General features: G+C 36.5%; 1 protein-coding gene across 1 annotated transcript; it reads left to right on the top strand.

The window, feature by feature from the left end:
* The first annotated feature begins 920 nt into the window (after positions 1 to 920).
* On the top strand, positions 921 to 21,499 carry LOC110824017 (regulator of nonsense transcripts UPF2). Its single transcript, XM_088213016.1, has 18 exons — positions 921 to 1,079; positions 2,551 to 2,640; positions 2,905 to 2,992; positions 3,807 to 4,009; positions 4,842 to 5,180; positions 5,447 to 5,551; positions 5,743 to 5,870; positions 6,272 to 6,448; positions 6,718 to 6,799; positions 7,081 to 7,362; positions 7,490 to 7,687; positions 7,816 to 7,917; positions 8,304 to 8,555; positions 8,635 to 8,853; positions 10,347 to 10,517; positions 11,166 to 11,351; positions 19,650 to 20,123; positions 20,572 to 21,499. Exons 2-18 carry the CDS (start codon positions 2,578 to 2,580, stop codon positions 21,073 to 21,075), a joined length of 3,573 nt encoding a protein of 1,190 aa, XP_088069142.1. The 5' UTR covers positions 921 to 1,079; positions 2,551 to 2,577; the 3' UTR covers positions 21,076 to 21,499.
* Positions 21,500 to 21,745: the final 246 nt, after the last annotated feature.

Genomic DNA, 21,745 nt, shown 5'->3' on the forward strand with positions numbered 1-21,745 from the left:
CTAGTCATGCATTTTGTCGGATATCATGCAGTATATAAAAGACTTCACTGAGATTTAAGGATTACCCACCCTGTAACCAACTCACAATATATATACATAACTATATATTCTAAATTACCTATTATAAATATATATGTCATTTTCATTAAATTAAAAAAATATATAAAAGTCATTAAAAAAAAAAACCCTTAACTCTTCAAACTCCCAAAACATCTCCGCCCAATCATTCTTCTACGCCATGGATCTTCCTCTTCACTTTGCCGTCTATATATAATTAAAACATGAAAAACCTTATTATAACTCGTAGGAACCAATTTTGAACCACTCTTTATTACAAAATAGCAAATATACATTTTTCTTATTATTTTCAAAGTATAAATTGTTTGTGTTTAAGTTTTATTTTTAATTTTTACTTCTAAATAGGTAGAACTTCTAATATCATAAAACATATAAATTATTCAAAAAAAATAAACAAAAAATATAATATTAACATACTTTTATTTAATTTAAACAACATATGTTTGATAAAATAATATATATAAATTAAAAATTTTACAAAATAAGTAAGTTGACGCAACAACAAAACATTTATAATCTTTAATAGAAAGATTATCAAAACAAACATAAAAAAAAAGTATAAAATTTTTTTATATAGATTTAAATCAATGACTTTATGCCGCAAAGTATAAAAAGTAGTGTAATCTTGTAACAAAAAATCATGTTATAACAATTATTTATTATATAACAAAAAGATTATGTTATAAATATATTTTTAACATTTGACCGGGCTTTAAAGGCCGATCATGGATTTAACTTGAAAACGGGCTTAAAGTGGGCCTTCCCTCTCCCCCAAATTTCAAACCAATATCCCAAGCCCAAAGCCGTGACCCGGAATTCATGCACGATTCGGTTCCGAGATGCTCTTTTCAGACTCGGTTCTCCACTTCTCTCATCCCCCTCTCTCTCTCTCTCTCTCTCTCTCTCTCTCTCGTTCGTTCGTATGTACCCACTGCGTTGCAGGCGAGCAAGTCATCTTCAGTTCGCTTTTCCGCGTAGACTCTGGCGTAATCCGTAACCAGGTAATCCTAACTATCCGTCCTCCTCTCTCTCTCTCTCTCTATATATATATACACACTCACATGTTGCGAATTTTTACCTGCTTACTTTTTGCAATACCAAGGAAATATTATTAACTACATGATTAGGTTTGTTGTTTTAATGTTATAGTTTTTTGAAGAAATTATAGCTGTGTGGTTTTTATTTGGTTAAATTATTTGAATCCAATCGGGAGTCACTTGGCATTTGACTCAGGTTTATGTAGATAATTTGGTTGAAATAAATTTCGATTATGAGTTACAGTGTTTTGCTGCTGATTTACTTGTGGTGTGTTTAATTCGAACTATCTTAATTTGATTTTTACTCCAGTTTTATAAATAAAGTTTCTTTAATAATTTTAAGCTATAATTCCAATTTGGTTTAGCTTAGTTATCACTGCTCGATGTCTCTTGTTTCTCGTGCATTATCATTTTTATGAGTTCAGATCCTTTTTGTTTATCAGTCTTGTATTATACTGTGTAAAAATTTAGCTAGTTAGGGCGCAGGTGATGCTTTAAAAATTTAGAAGGAGCATTAAGGGATACAATAATAGAGGAAATCTTTCTTCTGTTTCTGATTTGATTGCTATTTTTCGCAGTGGAATTATAAACTAATGGGGTGGATCTCAATACTTTTTCTAGTAATTATTTTATTGGTTATACATAGGTTAATGTTTTATTATACATAGGTTAATGTTTTACTTTTTTTGAGAGGAAGAGATTAGAATGTCATAAACAAGGTACAAGGCGGTATCACTCATATAGAGAAGCCATTTACAAGGTCTTGAACTCATGATTTCCACGTCTAACAAAATGAGAGCAAATTTTCGATAAAATTCTTCTATTTCCTTCTTTCTTTCCATATGGCCCAGAAATAGCCAATGAAATAAGGTGGAGAGGCTTCTTCTTAGCTTTATGAATTATGGCCATGACTGATCTACAACCATACCAGAAACAACTCTACTAAGTTGAGGAGGTTGAAAGATGCATTGCACAACTTCATTGCCTCTATAAGACCAAAGGAGAAGATAGTTGGGGATTCATTATTTACAAACGCATAGGGTAGCCATTAACTAGGATTCTCCCCCTCTTCCCACACAGGAAATCCATTTTTGGCGTATCCACCATGCAGTTGCACCCAGCCAGGAGGGTGAACAAGGCTAACAAATTAACAAGAGTTATAACATTGCCTTGTATACAGGGTCATCGGGCATTTTGACAAGTTTGAAGATTAACTTTGTTGTTCTTTTGATTTTAATTTAATGTGCAATGGTAATGGCTGCAATATTTATAGTTTTTTAGCTTTGGATTAATTTTTGACGTTAGAAGGGTATATATGGTTCTTTTATTACAATGGTTCCACAAATTGATTCAAGAATGCTTTATATTGCCCACATTGCCTTTCATTCTTTGGTTCTTGTTTTTGCTAATAAAATCTTTGATCCGTCCTGGGCAGTCTTATAACGGAGAATACAACTGGAAGATGGATCAGCAGGAGGAGGAATGCCATCTTGGAAGTGGACTTAGTGGCAAGCAAGATGCTGAGGTGAATTTAATGTATCTATCAATATGAGCGTTTATACGAGTTGGCCCTAGAACTGACTCATTAATATGCTTTAAGAATTCAGCAGTAATTCTTTACTACAAAGAGTTCCTATTGGTAAAAAAGAGTTGTTATGACTTCTGGTTTGTTGTTATATTGTTCCCAATTAGTATCTACTATAAAACAAGTCTGTGCTCATTTTTGGAATGGCCCTAATTCTTTCGTTAATAAATCATTGAATAGTTCTCTTTAAATTCTGATCTGCAGGAAGCTGTTGCTCGTCTGGAGGAAATTAAGAAGTCAATTGAGGCAAAGATGGCTCTTCGTCAAAGCAATTTGAATCCTGAAAGGCCTGGTTAGTTAAACTAGTTAATACATGAGTTTACCCCCCTCTTTTTAAAAATGTAACTGAACAATGATTGACTAGTTGTTGAAATAAGAAACCTTTAATGGTACTTGTACATATCCCAATTGGAATAGAAAAACGCTTCATAGGGGATACAGTGAGAGGGACTTTAGTTATGAGGAATGTCGAGAAGATGTTTTGATGGTAAGAAAGATGAACTTTTCTGGTGGTTTGATTGCTGTAGTAATTTCATTGGAGGCGTAGTTCAGATTTGACAAAGAAATTGTCCCTGATGAAGGGACAAGCATTTGGCTATCCAAAGACTATATTCCTTTCTAAGAACCTTTTTTTTTTGGGTGAAAGTATGTCTATTTGACTGTGGGTCTTAAAGTAGTTATCCTGAATCCCATCGAAAGGGGTGATTTCTCCTCCAAATGCTCTTCAGTTTCTCTGTTTGTTTTAATCAAACATTGTCATCAATTGACCCAGCCACTAACCATTTCATTCTCATTATTGCTAGGACTTCTTCCCACCGGTTCCTTGTCCATGTGGACCACAATTGACTTGGGAATGTCTTATTTTTTATTTGAAAAAAAAACAATTGACAATGAATGTGTTTAGCTATTTCTGCTTATAAGAAAGCATTGATTCAACCAGTTGATAGTATTTATAGTATTTATAGCTATGTCTTAATTGGTTCTACCTTGTTATGCCATGTTGAACGGACATATAGTTTCAAATAATTTTCTGAAGGACTGTATCTTTCAATACTTTGACGCTAATCACTGCTTCATTTTTATTTGTGTTTTACTCTTGGTTCCAGACTCAGGCTTCCTTAGGACATTGGATTCTAGCATCAAGCGGAACACAGCAGTAATTAAGAAATTAAAGCAGATAAATGAAGAACAGCGAGAAGTGCTGATGGATGAGCTGCGAAATGTCAACCTTAGCAAATTTGTTAGTGAGGCTGTGACGGCTATTTGTGATGCGAAGCTTAAAAGTTCAGACATTCAAGCAGCAGTTCAGGTTGGCTTTGTTGGATATTCATTCAGCTTTTTGTCTGTTTAATGGGGCTTAGACATCCATCTTATTTATATGTTTTCTTTATTTATAAGTTTCTTAAAAAACCTTATTTTTTAGTTTACCTCGCCCACTTAAATTGGCTTATTAGGTTTTAAAATACTTAATGGAATTTTACATTTTTTTTAAAAAAAAAACTTCATGGAATTTACATTCTTCTTTGTTAGGTTTAAATTAAATTTGATATAACTTTTTCTGTTTGATGTAGACTGCTAAAATAGAAAAGAAACCAAAACTAGATTGTGTTTATTTGAGGAATCAAAACAAGGTGTTAGTAAGGCAATATGTTGTAAATTAAGAATTCAAATTCTTTTGAAAAAGACCTTTCTTGAGGATATATACACCAGAAGGCTTTGAATACTATTGATTTTGGAAGGAAGTTATCCGTGTAGTTTTCTGGTCAATCTAATAACTTAACCGTGTTTAGTTTTCAGTCTATGAGAGTCTTGTTTTACTTTTTTTTTTTGTGTGGTTGTTGTCAGTCTCCTTTGTTGATCTATATTTGAGAAGTCTGTCAGCATTCAGCTAGTTTAATAGTTTGGAAGCCATTGATTGATTAATACTCATGAAGTGCACCTGTGTTTTGTTGATCAGCAAACAGAAGGAATTCAATGTGGTTTGTTTGTTTTAGCATGCATATTAACGGGATGCAGGCTTTATGTTAGATACTATTATACGGTGCATTTACTAGATAATATCAAAGCATACTGGATAATGTTTATTGAGGAAGTTACATGTTTTCTTTGTGCTGTATCTGATACTTGTTTATTTTCCAAAGATCTGCTCTTTACTTCACCAAAGGTACAAAGACTTCTCGCCAAGTCTGGTGCAAGGACTCTTAAAAGTTTTCTTTCCTGGAAAATCTGGAGATGATTTGGATGCAGACAGGAATTTGAAGGCCATGAAAAAGCGAAGTACTCTGAGACTCCTTGTGGAGCTTTACTTTGTTGGAGTGATAGAAGATAGTGGCATCTTCACCAATATTATTAAGGACCTTACTAGTGTTGAACACTTGAAGGACCGAGATACTACTCAGACAAATTTGACTCTCCTGGCTAGTTTTGCTAAACAAGGAAGAGTTTTCCTAGGGCTTCCCCTCTCTGGCCAAGATGAAGAGGTCTGGCATTCTTTTTGGTCTTTTAAGCCAGTATTTCTTTTTTGTTTTAACATGCTTTCTTTATTGTTTGGTGAACTTTTGCAATTTATATGTGCCTTCTTATGGTTAGAAGTGTTACATATTGTGTTTGTAAGTATCAGTCACTTCTTTGACCTATATTTTGATGAGAATTATAATGCCCTTGCATTTCCATGTTGTCCTCAGCTAGTTCATCTTTATTGCTGATCTTATTATAGATTGTCTTCTCTGATTATATTTTGTCTCAGTATTCTAAGGGCCTAAACATCACAACAGATCAGAAGAAAATTTTCAGGAAGGCTTTTCATGCATATTCTGATGCTGTTGCGGAACTTCTTCAGTCTGAACATTCTGTGAGACTTTTACTGCTTTCATTGCAGCTGATACCCTTTCCTTCCAATCTTATATGTTTCCTATCTTTGAAGTCTCCCAGTTACAAATTTTTTTAGTTTTCTAATTCTTTTTCTTGTCTATACATATTTTTACAAGAAAGTTTATTTCCTCATATAATTTTGCTAATTGCTGACTTGTAAATTTCCAACAGTTACTGCGGCAAATGGAGCATGAGAATGCAAAGATTATAAATGCTAAAGGGGAGCTTAATGAGGAAAATGCCTCTTCATATGAGAAGCTCCGAAAATCTTATGACCATTTGTATCGCAATATCTCATCGTAAGTTTCTTTATGATTTCAATTTCATGGTTGTTCTGGTGCTGGTTGCACATAGTTGAATAGGGACATATCAATATATCTAATATTCATGGATTCTTATGTTTACATCTCATGTCTGAAAAGAGTAGTACATTAGCCGTTCTGCTTGATTAGTACTATCTTCTTTTCGTAGCTAAATTATGACAGGGTAACTCCCCAACCCCCCACCCAAAAAAAAAAAACTTTCCATGTGGTCAGCAAATGATTGAACATTGGTATTTGGTGGAGTTAAATTTAGTAGTCTGTTTAATTATTCACACATTTTTCATGTACATTGAAAACATTTGTCAAGCACAGTGGTTGGAAACTAATCCACTTTTTGCACATTGAGTTAATCTACATATCTTGTAAACTCTTAACAGGTTGGCTGAAGCACTTGATATGCAGCCTCCGGTGATGCCTGAGGATGGTCACACAACTAGGGTTACTACTGGAGAGGATGCTTCATCTCCTGCTGCTGGAAAAGATTCTTCTCTTGTTGAAGCGATTTGGGATGATGAAGATACCAGGACTTTCTATGAATGCTTACCAGATCTTAGGTTCGTTTTAACATAGTACAGATAAATAAGGAATGAGTAATGACAAGAAAATTTTATCCCAAAAAAGGACAAGGATCTGCTGCCAGATTATGCTCGGTTTAATTTTGATTGAATTTGCTAACCAGGGTGTGGTTCCTTCACAAGATTTCTATTTTGTGAAGAATACTTTGGACAATCTGGATTTTCTAAGAGATTTTATGATATATTTATTTTATTTTCATTTTCTTTATAATGAATGCTATTAAGGTACAATCTATATGATCCTGTAGGGCATTTGTTCCTGCTGTATTATTAGGGGAAGCAGAGCCTAAAACAACTGAACAATCTGGAAAGATGCAAGAGAAACCTACTGTAAGTAAGCTAAAATCTGGATGTTCCTAGTATCGTGTAGTTCCTGACTTCGCTTTTGCTGTGTTTGAAGTCAGTATCATTTTTCCTCAGAGATCTCTAATTGGAGATATCCCTTAAAGTGGTCTTGACTATATGTATTCCGTGCCCAACATTTCTCTTTGCTCAGTGATTGTTTTTATTGTGTATAGATTTTTTTTTTACCATAATGAGTTTTTTTTTTTCCTGAACTCTCTATACATCTAGGCACTTAATGGTTATTGTTCGTCTTTTTGTATGTTAAGGAATCTGCTTCTGAATCATTTCAAAGTCAACTGCCTGCACAAGATACTATAGATACTTCTCTAGATTCAGGAAGTTTGGCAGAGGGGAAAAGCATTGAGAAAGCAAAAGACAAGGAAGAAAAAGTTAAGGAGCCTGAGAAGGAGAAGGGCAAGGAAAGGGATACAGACAAGAAAGGAGAAAATGGGAAGGAGAAACTTAAAAATCTTGAAGGGGCAAATTTGGATGCTCTATTGCAGAGACTTCCTGGCTGCGTTAGTCGTGACCTTATTGATCAACTAACTGTAATAATGACTTTGTTCCTCCAGTGTGGCATTATTTTTTGCTTGCTCTTTCAGCTTCTGTTTCTTGATGTATATACATCAGGATTGTGTTCTTAATTATCTATTCTTTTTGAAATTCTATTTTTAGGTGGAGTTTTGTTATTTAAATTCTAAGTCAAATCGGAAAAGGCTTGTGAGGGCATTGTTTAATGTCCCTAGGACATCTCTGGAGCTATTGCCATACTATTCACGCTTGGTTGCCACACTCTCAACTTGTATGAAGGATATCTCTACCATGCTGTTGCAGATGTTGGAAGAGGAGTTTAGCTCCTTAGTAAATAAGAAGGTTAGTTTCAAAGCATATGTTGCCTGATTTTGAGTGGTTAGTATCTTCTTATTGTTCTTGTTCTAGGTAAAATCTTTTTAGTCCTATCAAGTATACATGATTTGAGTCTAAAGTTAAATATGCCACAGGATCAAATGAATATTGAAACAAAGATCCGGAATATTAGGTTTATTGGAGAACTCTGCAAGTTCAAAATAGCCCCAGCTGGTCTTGTTTTCAGTTGTTTAAAGGTATGTTCCATACAAATAATCAGCACTTAGACTATTCTGACTTCCTAAGTTGCTTGGTTATGGTTCTTAGAGTATTCCTCGACTACGAGTCTCTCAGGAAGAGTCAGGTAGCAAATGCAGTGTTCTATCTTGTTATCAGCTTCATTCTTTGCTTATTCCATCTGTGTGATTGATGGAACATTAGGAGCTTAGTCTTTGTGGTCTTCCTCATCTGGTTAGATATTAGAATTGCTCATAAAAAGAATATGTATCTTTAATCAGAATTGAGATATAGAGGGTGGGACTCGTTTGTGCCTTGTGATTGAATTTTATATCCTTAGAAAAGGGGAATATATTTAGCTATAGGGTTCATAGCAGATGTTTACTCATTTTTCACTTTTCACCAGGCTTGTTTAGATGATTTTACTCATCACAACATTGATGTTGCTTGCAATCTTCTTGAGACATGTGGTCGTTTCCTGTATCGATCTCCTGAAACTACTATACGGATGGCTAACATGTTAGAGATATTGATGCGCCTGAAAAATGTGAAAAATCTGGATCCTCGACACAGCACTTTAGTCGAAAATGCTTACTACCTGTGCAAGCCACCCGAAAGATCAGCACGAGTCTCTAAAGTCCGTCCTCCACTACATCAGGTAGAAATCCTTTTTCAAGTTCAATTTTTCTCTGTCAATTATGATATTTGTTAACTCCTTAATCTATTTCATCTTATAGTACATTAGAAAATTGCTGTTCTCGGATCTTGATAAGTCTTCTATTGAGCATGTGCTGAGGCAACTTCGTAAATTGCCATGGAGTGAATGCGAGCAATACCTTCTAAAGTGCTTTTTGAAGGTCCACAAAGGAAAGTATGGTCAAATTCACTTGATTGCTTCTCTGACTGCTGGTTTGAGCCGCTATCATGATGAATTTGCAGTAGCTGTTGTAGATGAGGTTGGTTTCTGTTCTTCCAGATCTTTCTGCTCTTGTATACATTGATTTGATATTTAAGTCATTCCTGGATAAAAATGTAACCTCTTTTGAATAAGACCCTTGGTTTTGGTGAGTCCATAACTAATAACCACGTCCCCTTTTGTGAACTTATGAAAAGCCAATGTAAAATTATTAATGCTTGACAAACAAAGGTTTGCTTAGGATATCATGGTCCATTATATCCCACTCTCTACAAAGATGAAATACAGTTGCTTAAATAAAATATGAGATAAAGTTCCAATAAACAAAAGAAAATGATAAGCACTTGAATGTGTGGAGCGATGAGAAATCTGCAGTTTTCATGTGAATGGAACCAACTTTATTTGTGGACCCTTTTGAGAGAAAAAAAATATGTTAAAAGGCACCAAGAGGGTGCCACAACTCAACTATGTAAGGGAAGAAGAATCTTGGGTGATGGCTGGCATGATCAAATCTGAATTATTGGCATGGGAAGGTATCAACAGCAGGAAAAAAGCTATTCGCATCATAATCCTTACTTTATTTTGGGCTATTTGGAAAGAGCGCAATAACTGCGCTTTTGTAAATTTATGTACATGGGTGGTACCCCCGTTCTTGGTACTATGCTAATACACACTTGATACTTTTTATTTAAAAAAAAAAAAATTGCGCTTTTGAAAGGAAAGAAGCGGATTTAAATACTATTAAGGACAATTGGTTTTACTATTTTGGCTCTAGTGTTCTAGGGCATAACCTTGATTGTATGGATGATTTTGCCTACATTGTGGATATGCTAATAAACATGTAAAAACTTTTGTACATGGGCGGTGCTTCATTGGCACCACATTAATACAAACTCTTCCTACTTTCATTTCAAAAAAAAAAAAAAACTAAGGGAAGAAAAAAAATAGAATTTATATTCTTCTAGTGGAGATTAAATCAAAAAGATCCAAGATTAGTCACATTATAGAGAGATGCTCGTTGAGCAAAATAAAAAGGGGTGCCGTTGATATCTAATCTTGTGAGAAGGAGAGGTGGAATTGCCCAAGGCTCTTCTACCTTGAAATATAGAAGAGCCTATCTCGTTTGTGGATCCTAGCTACCTTGAGATGTAGGGAGTTGGGAATTAGATGACGTATTATTGTTTAAGTCAGCTGCTTTAAGGGCCACGTTAGATAGGTTTTTCTTGGTCATACTGGTGAGCTGTTCTTTTCCCTGTATGTAAAGATGGCATCACAGAATTTTTTCTATTTACGGATAGGCATTTGCATGGGCTAACTGATTCATCTGAGAAAACATGGATTTGAAAATGCTATTCTAGCATTAAGACCATAGATATTTTGTTTGGATATGGAGAAAAAAGTGAAAAAGGTCCTTATCTTGTTAGGGCTTTGCTTGTTTTGAAGTTTTTGCATATAAAGAATGTATACATGAAGCTTGTTTTCTGCTTCTTATCAAGCTATCTTGGAACCATTTTTATTGTTTTATACTTCCAGGTTTTGGAAGAGATTAGACTTGGGCTGGAGTTGAATGACTATGGAATGCAGCAAAAACGCATTGCTCATATGCGATTTTTAGGAGAATTATACAACTATGAGCATGTGGATTCATCTGTTATTTTTGAGACACTTTACTTGATTCTTATCTTCGGCCATGGTACTCCAGAGGTATGGATGTATAAATCTATTTTCAGCCCAAGGCATGGTGATGGAGTTAACTCAATATTTGCCACATAGTCATTAATAATTTTGTAGTATTCATTTCTTTCTCTGCACTCCTGAATTATAATTCGTCTTATTAACATCGGTAGTATTCTGATCGAAATTTTATGCCGGGAACTTTGTTTCCCTAGTCTTCTTCTATCAGGCACCTGAAAGAGGTTGGAGTTCTGAATTTGTAGGCATATTTTGGACTTCGAAAGTTAGGAGCTACCAGTTTATGTGTGAAATTATTAAAGACATTGCTGCCTTGTGTATGTGGGAAATCCATTATGCACAAGTATATGAAATCTGTACTGTCTCATGAGTTAATTTTTTGCTTGTAGAAGATTTGACTAGATAATATATTAAATAATATTTTATTATTTATAATAATGTTGCATCTAGTGTTTTTGATGCTGATGAAACATATATATATATATTGAAAGCGCTGCTGGTGAACAGTTATTGTTTCTTCTGCTCTTTTCTATGTACCGGACTTTACCATTGGGCGAGAGCCGATTGGCTTTTCTGCTCCTTTTTAGCAATTTGTTTTGCTAGTTCATTTTTTCTGTTCCCATAGATAGTAATACATTTTTATTTTATTCCTGCTATTAGCAAGAGGTGCTCGATCCACAAGAAGATTGTTTCCGTATTAGGATGGTAATCACTCTTCTTGAGACATGTGGACACTACTTTGACCGAGGTTCCTCCAAGAGAAAACTTGATCGGTTCTTGATACACTTCCAGAGATATATACTCAGTAAAGGTTCCCTACCACTTGATGTTGAATTTGACTTGCAGGTCAGTTATGCTGTTTTTTCCTTTGGTTTTAGCAATAGGAATTACAAGCTTTAAAGCTTGAGAAGTTGTTTGATTTGATATCCTTACTAGAAATTGTAAATTCAATATCATACATATTTGTAGGTGTATGTGTATATATAATACTTGATCAATTTTTGATACACTGCCAGGGATATATTATCAGTAAAGGTGCACTACCACTTTTATTGAATTTGACTTGCAGGGCAGTTATACCATTATTCTTTGGTTTTAGTAATAGGAAGAACAAGTTTTAAGGTAGGCTTGATTGGATCAAGGGGTAAAAGATTAAGACTTTCATCTCTTGTGAATTGAGTGATAAGGATTCTAGTTTAAAATGGTGGTTTATAGGAGTGTATGGAAAAGGTGAAGGAGACGAGAGGAGTATGTTGTGGATGATCTCAAGTAGGCTTATTGGTTCTCTGACAACTTCTAGATCATTGGCGGTGATTTCAATGTGCTCCTTTCTCCTATAGAGAGGTCTAGTGGATGAGCATCAACAAATTGTTTGGAGGAATTGAGGGATATTATGATTGATTTGATCCATGTAGTAAGAGGAACTGGTCCAACTGCAAGGATAATCCCTCCTTTTCATGTTGTTGATAGATTTTTGGCCTCTTTGGTCATGGAGGAATATTTCCTTGGGATGTTGTAGTCTAGACTCCCCCGGACCATCTTTGACCATTTTCTTATCTGTTTGACCTTAAGAGGGTCAACCCTTTTAGATTTGGGAATATGTGGTTTAAGGTAGATGGCTTCACATATTTGGTTAAAAAGGTATGGGAAGAGGTTAACGTGTGGGTTTTGCCAACTTTAAGGTCTTCTCTAAGGCAGCTCATGCCAAAGTAGGGTGAACATTTGGAGCAGAGAGAGTGTTTGCTTCTGTATTTTTTTTTTGCTCAGATGGATTGTTAACACCTATAGATGACCTGGACAAACATAAGAGGTTAGAGGCCTTCAAGGCATTGAGATTGAAAAAAGGAATTATGCCAAACTCAAGCTTGCTGAATTGCTTAATATGGAAGAGATTAGATGGAGGCAACATTCTTGGATATGTGCTTTAAGAAAAGGTGGTTCAAGGAAAGGGACATAATACAAAATTTTTTCACGTGATGTCTAAGGCCAAGATGAGAAGCAACTTTTTTTTCCAAAAATTGTGGTGAAGGGTAATACTATTGATTCCAATGATGGGATGCGGCAAACACAAAGTCTCTCATGTGAATTTGCTGCATGAAACCAAGGGATGGAGACTAAAGCTTGATGGCCCTTCTTTTGGTGAGTTTGGACGATCAAGAATCTACTGAGACTCCCTTTTTGCGGAGGATGAGATCTTTGGAGCTCTTCGCTCTTGGAACAGGGATAAGGTTTTTGGGGCTAGATGGATTTAGCACGGTGTTCATCCTTCATAATTGTGCTTTTTTGAAGAGTGAGATTGTAGACTTGTTTTTTGAGTTTGCTGACTTGAGTTGTTAGTTTCCAACTTGGATGCTTACTTCTTTTTTTTTTTTTTTTTTTTTGTGAAATAAAAAGTATACCAAGATTAAGCACCAAGGCGGCGCCACTTATGTACAAAATTATTTACATGTTAGTGGTTATGTCTATAACATTTCCTAAATTCTCTTTGTTATAAATAGGCTGCCCTAACATCAAAGATCCCAAGTAATGTAGCAATCTATCCCTAAGTTTAGTACATTGTTCTTTTACCCCCCTCAAAAGCTCTATCATTTCTCTTTTTCCAAATCACCGAAAATATAGTAAGTGGAAGCCCTTAGCAAGATCATAGAGAGGGTCGGGGGGAGGGGGAGCTTTTGAGAGGTGTCTGGGTGGGGAGGAGGAATGTGAGGTGGAGGCGTCACATCTTTTCTTCGCTGACAATACACTTATTTTCTGCCAACCAGATAAGGAATGGTGTTGAATCTTCGAGGAATTTTCCTGTGTTTCCGAGCTGTATCGGGCCTATATATTAATCTTGAAAAATCGGAAATGGTAAGTGTGGGGAAGGAGTGTGAGCTGGTATTTTATGCTGGTTTGATGGGAACCAGAAAAGTGAATCTCTTTAAAATATTTGAGAGTTTCGTTGGGTGCTAGAGTTAAGGATAGTGCTTTGTGGGATCTGGTGATTGAGATGTATGATAAAAGATTGGCCAATTGGAAGAGAAATTTTCTATCTAAGGGGGCTCGACTTATTTTCGGAAAAAGTAGTTTATTCAATATCCCCATATACTATCTTACGACTCTTCTATTATCAGTGAAGGTGGCGAGAAAACTAGAGAGGATACAATGCCGTTTCTTTTGGGTGATGATGATGAGAGGAGACGATACCACCATGTGAATTGAAAGGAGGTTAAAAAACCGAATCAGGTTGGGGGTTTGGGCATTAGATCTTTGTTGGAAATGAATAAAGCCTTACATGGTAAATGGTTGTCGCGTTATCTTGATGAGGAAGGAAGGCTGTGGAAGAGAATAGTGGAGGTGAGATGGGGTAGATGGAAGGGCAGAGCAGGCTGGAATGTTGCTGTTGGAAAACATGGAAGTGGACTTTGGAGGAGTATTTGTGCGGGAGGTGAGAAATGGAGTTCGTGTATTAAATGGAAGTTGGGCAGGGGCAATAAAATCATTTTTTGGGAAGATGTGTGGACTGATGGGGGCTGTCTTAAGGAGAGGTTTCCTCGAATTTATGCTTTAGCGCAGAATAAAAATATGACAGTGGAGGCGGCTTCGGCTGGTGAGAGAAGTGGGGGAGATTGGGAGGTGGCGGTTACTAGGAATCTTAACGATTGGGAAGTTGAGGAATATGAGAGTCTTCTATTAATTCAATCAAATCTATGGGTATTGAGAGATGAGGACAAGCTGATTTGGAAACCCAAAAAGAATGGAGTGTTCTTGGTCAAATCATATTATGAAATCCTGTTGGGTTTAGATGATGACTAATGCTCCACCTAAGATTGCTTTCTTTGTGTGGGAAGCCAGTAGGAGTGCCATTTTAGCTATTGATTGCTTGATGAAAAGAGGTCAAATGCTCGTTAATTGTTGCTATATGTGTAAAAGCCAGGCCGAGACTTGTAATCATCTACTACTGCATTGCCCGGCTGTTCAACATATTTGGTTTATGATCTATGGATTGTTGGGGGTACAGTGGGTCTGGGTCTGTTGGGGAGGAAATTTGGGCATGGCAGGGGATTGGTAGGGAGGGTAAATTCTTTGGTCTAATTCTGTTGACTATTTTTTGCATTATTTGGAAAGAAAAAAAATAGGAGGGTCTTTGATGGTGTAGAAAGTGTTATGGATAGAATTAGGGATAGATGGTTTCACTTGTTTGAGGCTTTAATTTTGGGGCATGACATGTACAAGGTGGAAAATTTTGGGTACATGATTGATTGCCTAACAAACATGTAATTTTTTTGTACATGGGTTGCACTCCCTAGGTGCTTTGTTAATAGATTTACACTTTATTTAAAAAAAATAGTGAGTGGAATGAGACTTATTTTTTCCTCCCCCTACTTAATCCTTCCCATGTCCAAATCTCCTCTCTAACCGACCCAACAATAACCCACTTAATCCCCTACAAACCATAAATTATAGTCTGTAGTTTATAAACCGCAGGGCACCATAAAAGAAGATAATTGCAGGACTCTACTTCTCTCTTACACATGTAATATCCATTCATCATAATTTTTCCCTTACTAATTTCTCAATAGTCAATATGCACTTTCTTCCTGCTTCCCATGCCAAAAAAAAAAAAAAAAAAAGAAATCTTGGAAGAGCATTCACTTTCCATCTCTACTTGAATGGAAACCTGACTTCACCTGCACCTTCATTCTTACCAAATGGTTAAGTAAGACTTGACCGAGAACTCTTCCTTCTTCTCAAGTTTCCACACTGGCTGATCTCTATTACCATTAAGATTAACCAAAGAAAGTAGATGGAGCAATGCCTCATATTTCTCAATCTCCCAATTATTAAGGTTTTTGATCAAATTGACATCCTATACCCTAGTCCCATCACCTCCTCTGTAAGCCTCCGCAACTGTAATATTTTTGAATTGTACAATGACAAAAACCAGGGGGAATTGACTTTGAAGATCTCCCCCACCCACCCAATCATCCCTCCAGAACAAAATGTTATTATCTCTTCCCACTTTCCAACTAACACACTCCTGGAATTTCTATCTGTTTGTCCTGGAATTTCTAATATTTACTCTTGTGAACCATCCTCTATCCATAGACCCAAATTTAGCATCAATCACTCTTCTCCAAAGCCTCCCATTCTCCTTCATGTATCTCCATAGCTTCTTTCCTTGTAAAGCCAGATTCATGTCTATAAAGGATCTTAGCCCTAATCCCCCTTGAACCATAAGCTTCTTGATTTCGCTTCACTTCACCAAATAATACTTTCTCCCATCCTTCGCAACTTTCCAAAGAAACCTGCACTGAATTGTCTTTAAATTCTTTGCCACTTTCACTGGATTATCAAAATAGGCAAATAATATAGAGAAAGATTAGCCAACGTACTTTTTATAAGTGTCAATCTACCACTTTTAGATAAGAGATTTCTCTTCCAACATGCTAATCTTCTTTCAAATAATTCAATCACCGGATCCTATATTCTCTCATCTTTGTAGTTGGACCCCAATGGTATCCCCTGATAATTGATTGGTAATACCTGTGTCTTGCATCCCAACACCCTTGCCAATCTCGATTCATCACTTCCATCACTCAATCTCACCAACTCAGATTTAGTCAAATTTATATTAAACCCTGTAAACCGCTTGAAAACAAAGTAGAACACATCTCAAATTAAGCATCATCTTCTTATTTGGCTCACAGAAAATCAGGGTATCATCTGCAAAGAAAAGATAGATTACCTCCTCCATATGATCGTTTCCGCTTGATTTTTGGTCGATGAGTTTGGTGGGTTCTATTTGTAAATTGCTTCCTAAAGTTCTGGGATCATAATTGAGTAAAGTGGTGATATCCGCTTTTAAGGAAGATCAACAAGCTTTTGTTGGTAGTAGATGGATTCTTGACTTACAAGTATATGGATCTGATGAGGAGGAAAGATGATCAAGTGTGCCTTTTGGAGTTGACAGTGAAAAAGCCTATGACCATGCTTCTTGGTCTTTTCTCATTTATACAGTGGAAGGATGGGCTTCAGTGAGAAATAGAGTAAACACGTACCCCAATGCATCTCAACTCTCTTCTCTGGGTCATTATCTATGTGGGTCATCAAGTTTCTTCCAATCATCTAGGGACCAACATCTAGGAGATCCACTTTCACTCTCTTTGTTCATTCTGGCGATTGACGCTTTAAACCACCTTATCCTTAAAGCTAAGGAGTTGGGTCTTATCAAGGGTTTTTTGGCAGTGATGAACATCATTTGGTGGTTTAATCCATTTTTATGGTTGCAGATGACACTACTTTTTTTTAAGCTTCAAAAGGAACTTACCAACTTCAGATGCGTTTTACTATATTTTCAGGCTGTGTTGGGTTTAAAGATAAACTATGGTAAATTAAAGGTGGTTAGTATCAGTGCTAGTGCTATGTTGCTTGTATGGCTCATGGTCTGGGTTGCAAAGCCAGTGCCTTCCATTAAGTACTTGCTGCTCCCCCAATGCCAATATCAAGGATTTGTCTTTATGGGATCCTATCATGCCTAAAATAGAAAAGAGGCTGGTTGGGGTGGAAGAAGAACTATTTGTCAACTGGAGACAGGCTCATGCTCATCAAAGGTTCCTAGTCTAACCTCCTTATTTATTTACTTTGACAATTCTCCATCCCTGCAGTGGTTGCAAAAAGGATTTAAGCGATTCAATGCCTAACTTGTGTGGCAATTCTGATGGGCATAGGAATTTCCATTCAGTCACTTGGGATTAGCTGAAGAAACCTTTGAGGTTTGGCAGCCTTGGGATTGGGCTGTTGGTCTCTGTCAAGAAAGCTTTTCTGGCGAATGCCAACATAGATATTTGTTCTAATAATGGCACATTTTTTTCTGGGAAGGGCACCTTCTGGTGGAGGTTTCTGAGTGCCAAATTCGGTTTGCACCTGACAGCTGGCAATCTAAGGTAGGCAAAGGTGCTGTTGGTCAGAGTCGTTGGAGGCATATTTTCCATAATTGGCATGTGGTTATTGGGCACACTCAGTTTAGAGTTAGTGAGATATACTAGTATTAGACTTTGGCATGATCCATGGTGCATTCCTTTGAAAGACTCCTTTCTTTTATTTCTAAGTTGCACGCTTCAAGGAGGGTAAAGTGAGGGGATTGTTTTATGGTGGACAATGGTGGAATCACAATGGGTTCTCCTTCTCAGTGGGAACAACTGCATTGCTTGGCATCTTGATATAACTTATCCTTCTCTCTAAAAAAAAATAACTATTTTAGGTCGTTACTCAATGTTGTAGGTTCAAATCCTATCGAGCACGACAAGTACCAAAGAGGTGCAAACTTATGTACAAAATTATTTACATATCAATTAGTGTATTAATTAGTTTTCCTTAATTCTCCATAGAATAATTAAGTTGACCCATAACCAAAACACTAAAGGTTTGGAACCATCTCTCTCTAATTCTACCAATACCTTCCTCCAGCTCCACAAAAACTCTCATATTTATTTCTTTCCACACAACCCAAAAAATTGCCAATTGGATTAGCCCCAAAGGTTTTTTCGGCTCATGATATCCTTCCGAGCCCATATCTCTTCCTTAATAGTGCCAGCCATGACCCAATTATATCCGAGAATCCGAAAAGCCTTAAACCATAAGCTATATGCAATGGGGCACTGAAGCAAAATATGGTCGCAAGTCTCCTCCCTCTCACATAAGCATAACCAATTAACCAGAATCTTCCCTCTTCTTATTAGTTAATCAATGGTCAATACACACCCATGAACTAATTTCCAAGCAAAAAAAATATCTTTGGAGTGGTGTTCACCTTCTAGATATACCTGAACGGAAAATTGCCCTTGATTGGTTCTTTCTTGTCCAAATATTTGTAGGAAGTCCCCATAGTGAACTTCCTAGTTCCACTAACAGTCCATACCAGTTGGTCATAATCCTCATTCAGCAAAACTGATGTCAAAGAGCTCAAAAGAGGTTCATATTCATTTACTTCTTATTCAGTGAGATTCTGCACGACCTCCACATGCCACTCCCTGAGTACCCCCGCCATTTCTGAGTGCCTCTTTAATAGAAATATCCTTATACCGCGCAATAGCAAAAATTCGTGGAAACAGATCTCTTAATGCCCCCGCCTTCAAGCCAAATGTCTGACACAGAATCTAATCCTCTCCTCATCTCCAATTCTCCAAATAAGTCACTCCTGAACTTTTCTCTTCCTGTGCAAATCTTCTTCCACAATCTGTTACCATGTGATCTAACTGAAACTCTGGAGTACCACACTCCATCTACCATACCAAATTTCACCTCAATAATTCTCTGGTTGAACTCAAATAAGTAAACAGCAATCTAAATCTGAATTTGACCTCCCGCAAATAAAAGAAAGGAGGAGGTCAGTCAAAATAAAAAAAAGAGATGTTAATTAATCAAAAGTTCAACTGATTACGTCTGTGCTGTAAATATGCAGTTGCAATGCCAAAGTAATAGGAGTTAGACCTAAGATGATTCCAAACAGAAAACTTTATTTATTGGAACGCGAAAAAGAGAGGTAATATATATGTCTAAATAGAAGTCTGTATGATTTTTCTCCTCTTTTATATGAATGTTCAATCTTATTGAACCTAAATCTGTAATTTCATCATGAACTTATAATTAATATTTTGGATAACTACCTTAACTTGTAATTATCCATCTTCTCTGCTTAATGTTGAGCAACTTGTGGCAAGTTATTCCATTGATTTTAGTTTCTTCAGCATATTTGTTTGTAATAGTGAACATAACATTTATAGCCAAGTGGTTGACCTTCCAAATCAGGCACATGTTTCGGTTCAAGTATAATCTGTTTACCTGTTATATCCTTTCTATGTTCTCTTGTAAGAAATAGTCCTCTTGTAATTGATCATAAGATCTCAATATCCAAAGCATCTCTATGATTTATGGCAACCTCATAGTTAATGCTGGTTATTTTTACCCATGTGCATGAACCAAAGGAAGTGGAGAAAGAGAAACCCAAGTTTCCAATCCTTTCTACTAGGTGGGGAGGAGTTAAGGATTTATAGTGTTAGTTGCACACGTTCTAAGAATTAGCCCTTGCTGTAACCTTTCCGTGTCAGAGTTGTCCCCTATTCTTTTATATTAGGATGAACTTACAATTTGAAGCACTTGCAGGACTTATTTGCGGACTTACGCCCCAACGTGACTCGGTACACATCCCTTGAAGAGGTTAATGCTGCTATTATAGAACTTGAGGAACATGAACGTACTATCTCAGCTGACAAGTCCAATAGTGAGAAGCACTCTGACACCGAGAAGTCTTCAATCAGAACTGCTTCCAATGTCATATCAGGAAATGGACCAAGCATCATAAATGGGGCTGATGAAAATGGGGGAATGCATGATGACAATGGAGACAGTGATAGTGATTCTGGGAGTGGCACCATTGAACCAGATGGACGTGAAGAAGAAGAGTTGGATGAAGAGAACCGTGATGATGGATGTGACAGTGAAGATGACGATGACGATGGTGATGGTGTTGGACCTGTTTCCGATGAGGATGATGAAGTTCATGTCAGACAGAAGATAACAGAGGCAGACCCTCTGGAAGTAGCCAATTTTGATCTAGAGCTCAGGGCTGTGGTGCAGGCAAGTTTATCACTGTCAGTAGTTCTGTTTAACATTAGTGATACTTCACCTCTATACATGCTATCTGCTCTTTTACATTTTTATTATTTTTTTCTTTACTTTATTAGCTAACATCTGATCTTTTTTTTGGTATTTTCTCAAGCAAAATGACTTATGTTGCTTTTTATTAGTCACAGTCTATGTGGCATGTAGTAAGCCAGTGTTTAACATTTATTGAGAAACTGGACGTGATTAGATGTACTTTTAATATGATAACTAACTATTTATTTTTTAAAATACTGGACCCAAGTGTAATTATATCCAAACTTTCAGAACTAATATACCATTTTCTTTCTGACCAATTAAATCGAATATGGGTTTAATGTTCCATTCCCTTTCTGACCAATTGAATCTAATATGGGTTTTGAATTGGTAGCATAATGACACAACCCATAATTTCCTAATGCAGGAGAGCATGGAGCAACGCAAGCAGGAACTACGTGGCCGACCTGCTTTGAATATGACAATACCTATGAATGTATTTGAGGGATCTACCAGGGATCACCACGGGAGGGCAGCTGGAGGTGAAAGTGGTGATGAAGTACTGGATGCGGAAACTGGAGGAAGAAAGGAGGTTCAGGTAAAAGTTCTTGTAAAGCGCGGGAACAAGCAACAAACAAAGCAAATGTACATTCCCAAGGATTGCTCACTTATACAGAGCACAAAACAGAAAGAAGCAGCAGAGATTGAAGAGAAACAGGACATTAAAAGATTGGTGTTGGAGTATAACGATAGAGATGAGGAGGAGCTTAACGCTCTAGGGACCCAGACATTGAACTGGACACCAACTGGGGGAAGTAGATTTTCCAGCCGCAGTAACTCTTGGGAAGGAACGGGGGGGAGAACTGGTGGGTCACGTTATCGGCATCATGGTCATGCTGGCAGTGGATCCTATTACACCCGAAGAAAATAAAAACTCTATTTTATAGTTGTAAGTTAAAGTTGTTTAACTAAAAGTCAGTTATCAAGAAGCTGAATCTTCAAGGAAGTAACAGAAAATATTTGGATCTGAATACTCACGAGGTTTTTGCCATGAAAGCACTCTCACCTGACAATGGAGATTGGCAGATGCTCATTTTGCAGCCTGTATATAACATCTGGAACAGTTGGATCTTAGTTGAACAGAACTCGAAAAGTGAGTGTATTCTGGTTTTCTTCCTTTGCATAGTAGACGAGGTGAGTATGTAATTTCTCCTACTTGTTGGGTCACTTGAATGTGGATATGTAGGACACTGCGTTTAGCATTTGGTGATGGTTTTGGAATTTAGATCAAGTTCCAGCCGTTCTGTAATCTTATTATTAATCTTTACAGCAAATCAGGGTTTCTATTGTTGCCATTGTATATTGTTAGAAATATGTCCTGAAATAATTTAGGAAGGAGATTGATTTAAGTACGAAAAAAATTATTCGCTTTTAGGTTATCTTTGGATCAAAGAATTATTATTTTTTTGGTCAAATTTTATTTTAGGAAGTTCGTAATTAGTTAGACCACGAGAAAATAAAATTTTAATTTCTTTTGAGAAAATGTGTTTTTAGAGAAATAGTTAATTTAAATAATTTTAGATGCAACTAAAACAGAAATT

This window comes from Carica papaya, chromosome 2 (assembly GCF_054855325.1).
Source record: "Carica papaya isolate Zhongbai chromosome 2, ASM5485532v1, whole genome shotgun sequence".
Classification (NCBI taxonomy): domain Eukaryota; kingdom Viridiplantae; phylum Streptophyta; class Magnoliopsida; order Brassicales; family Caricaceae; genus Carica; species Carica papaya.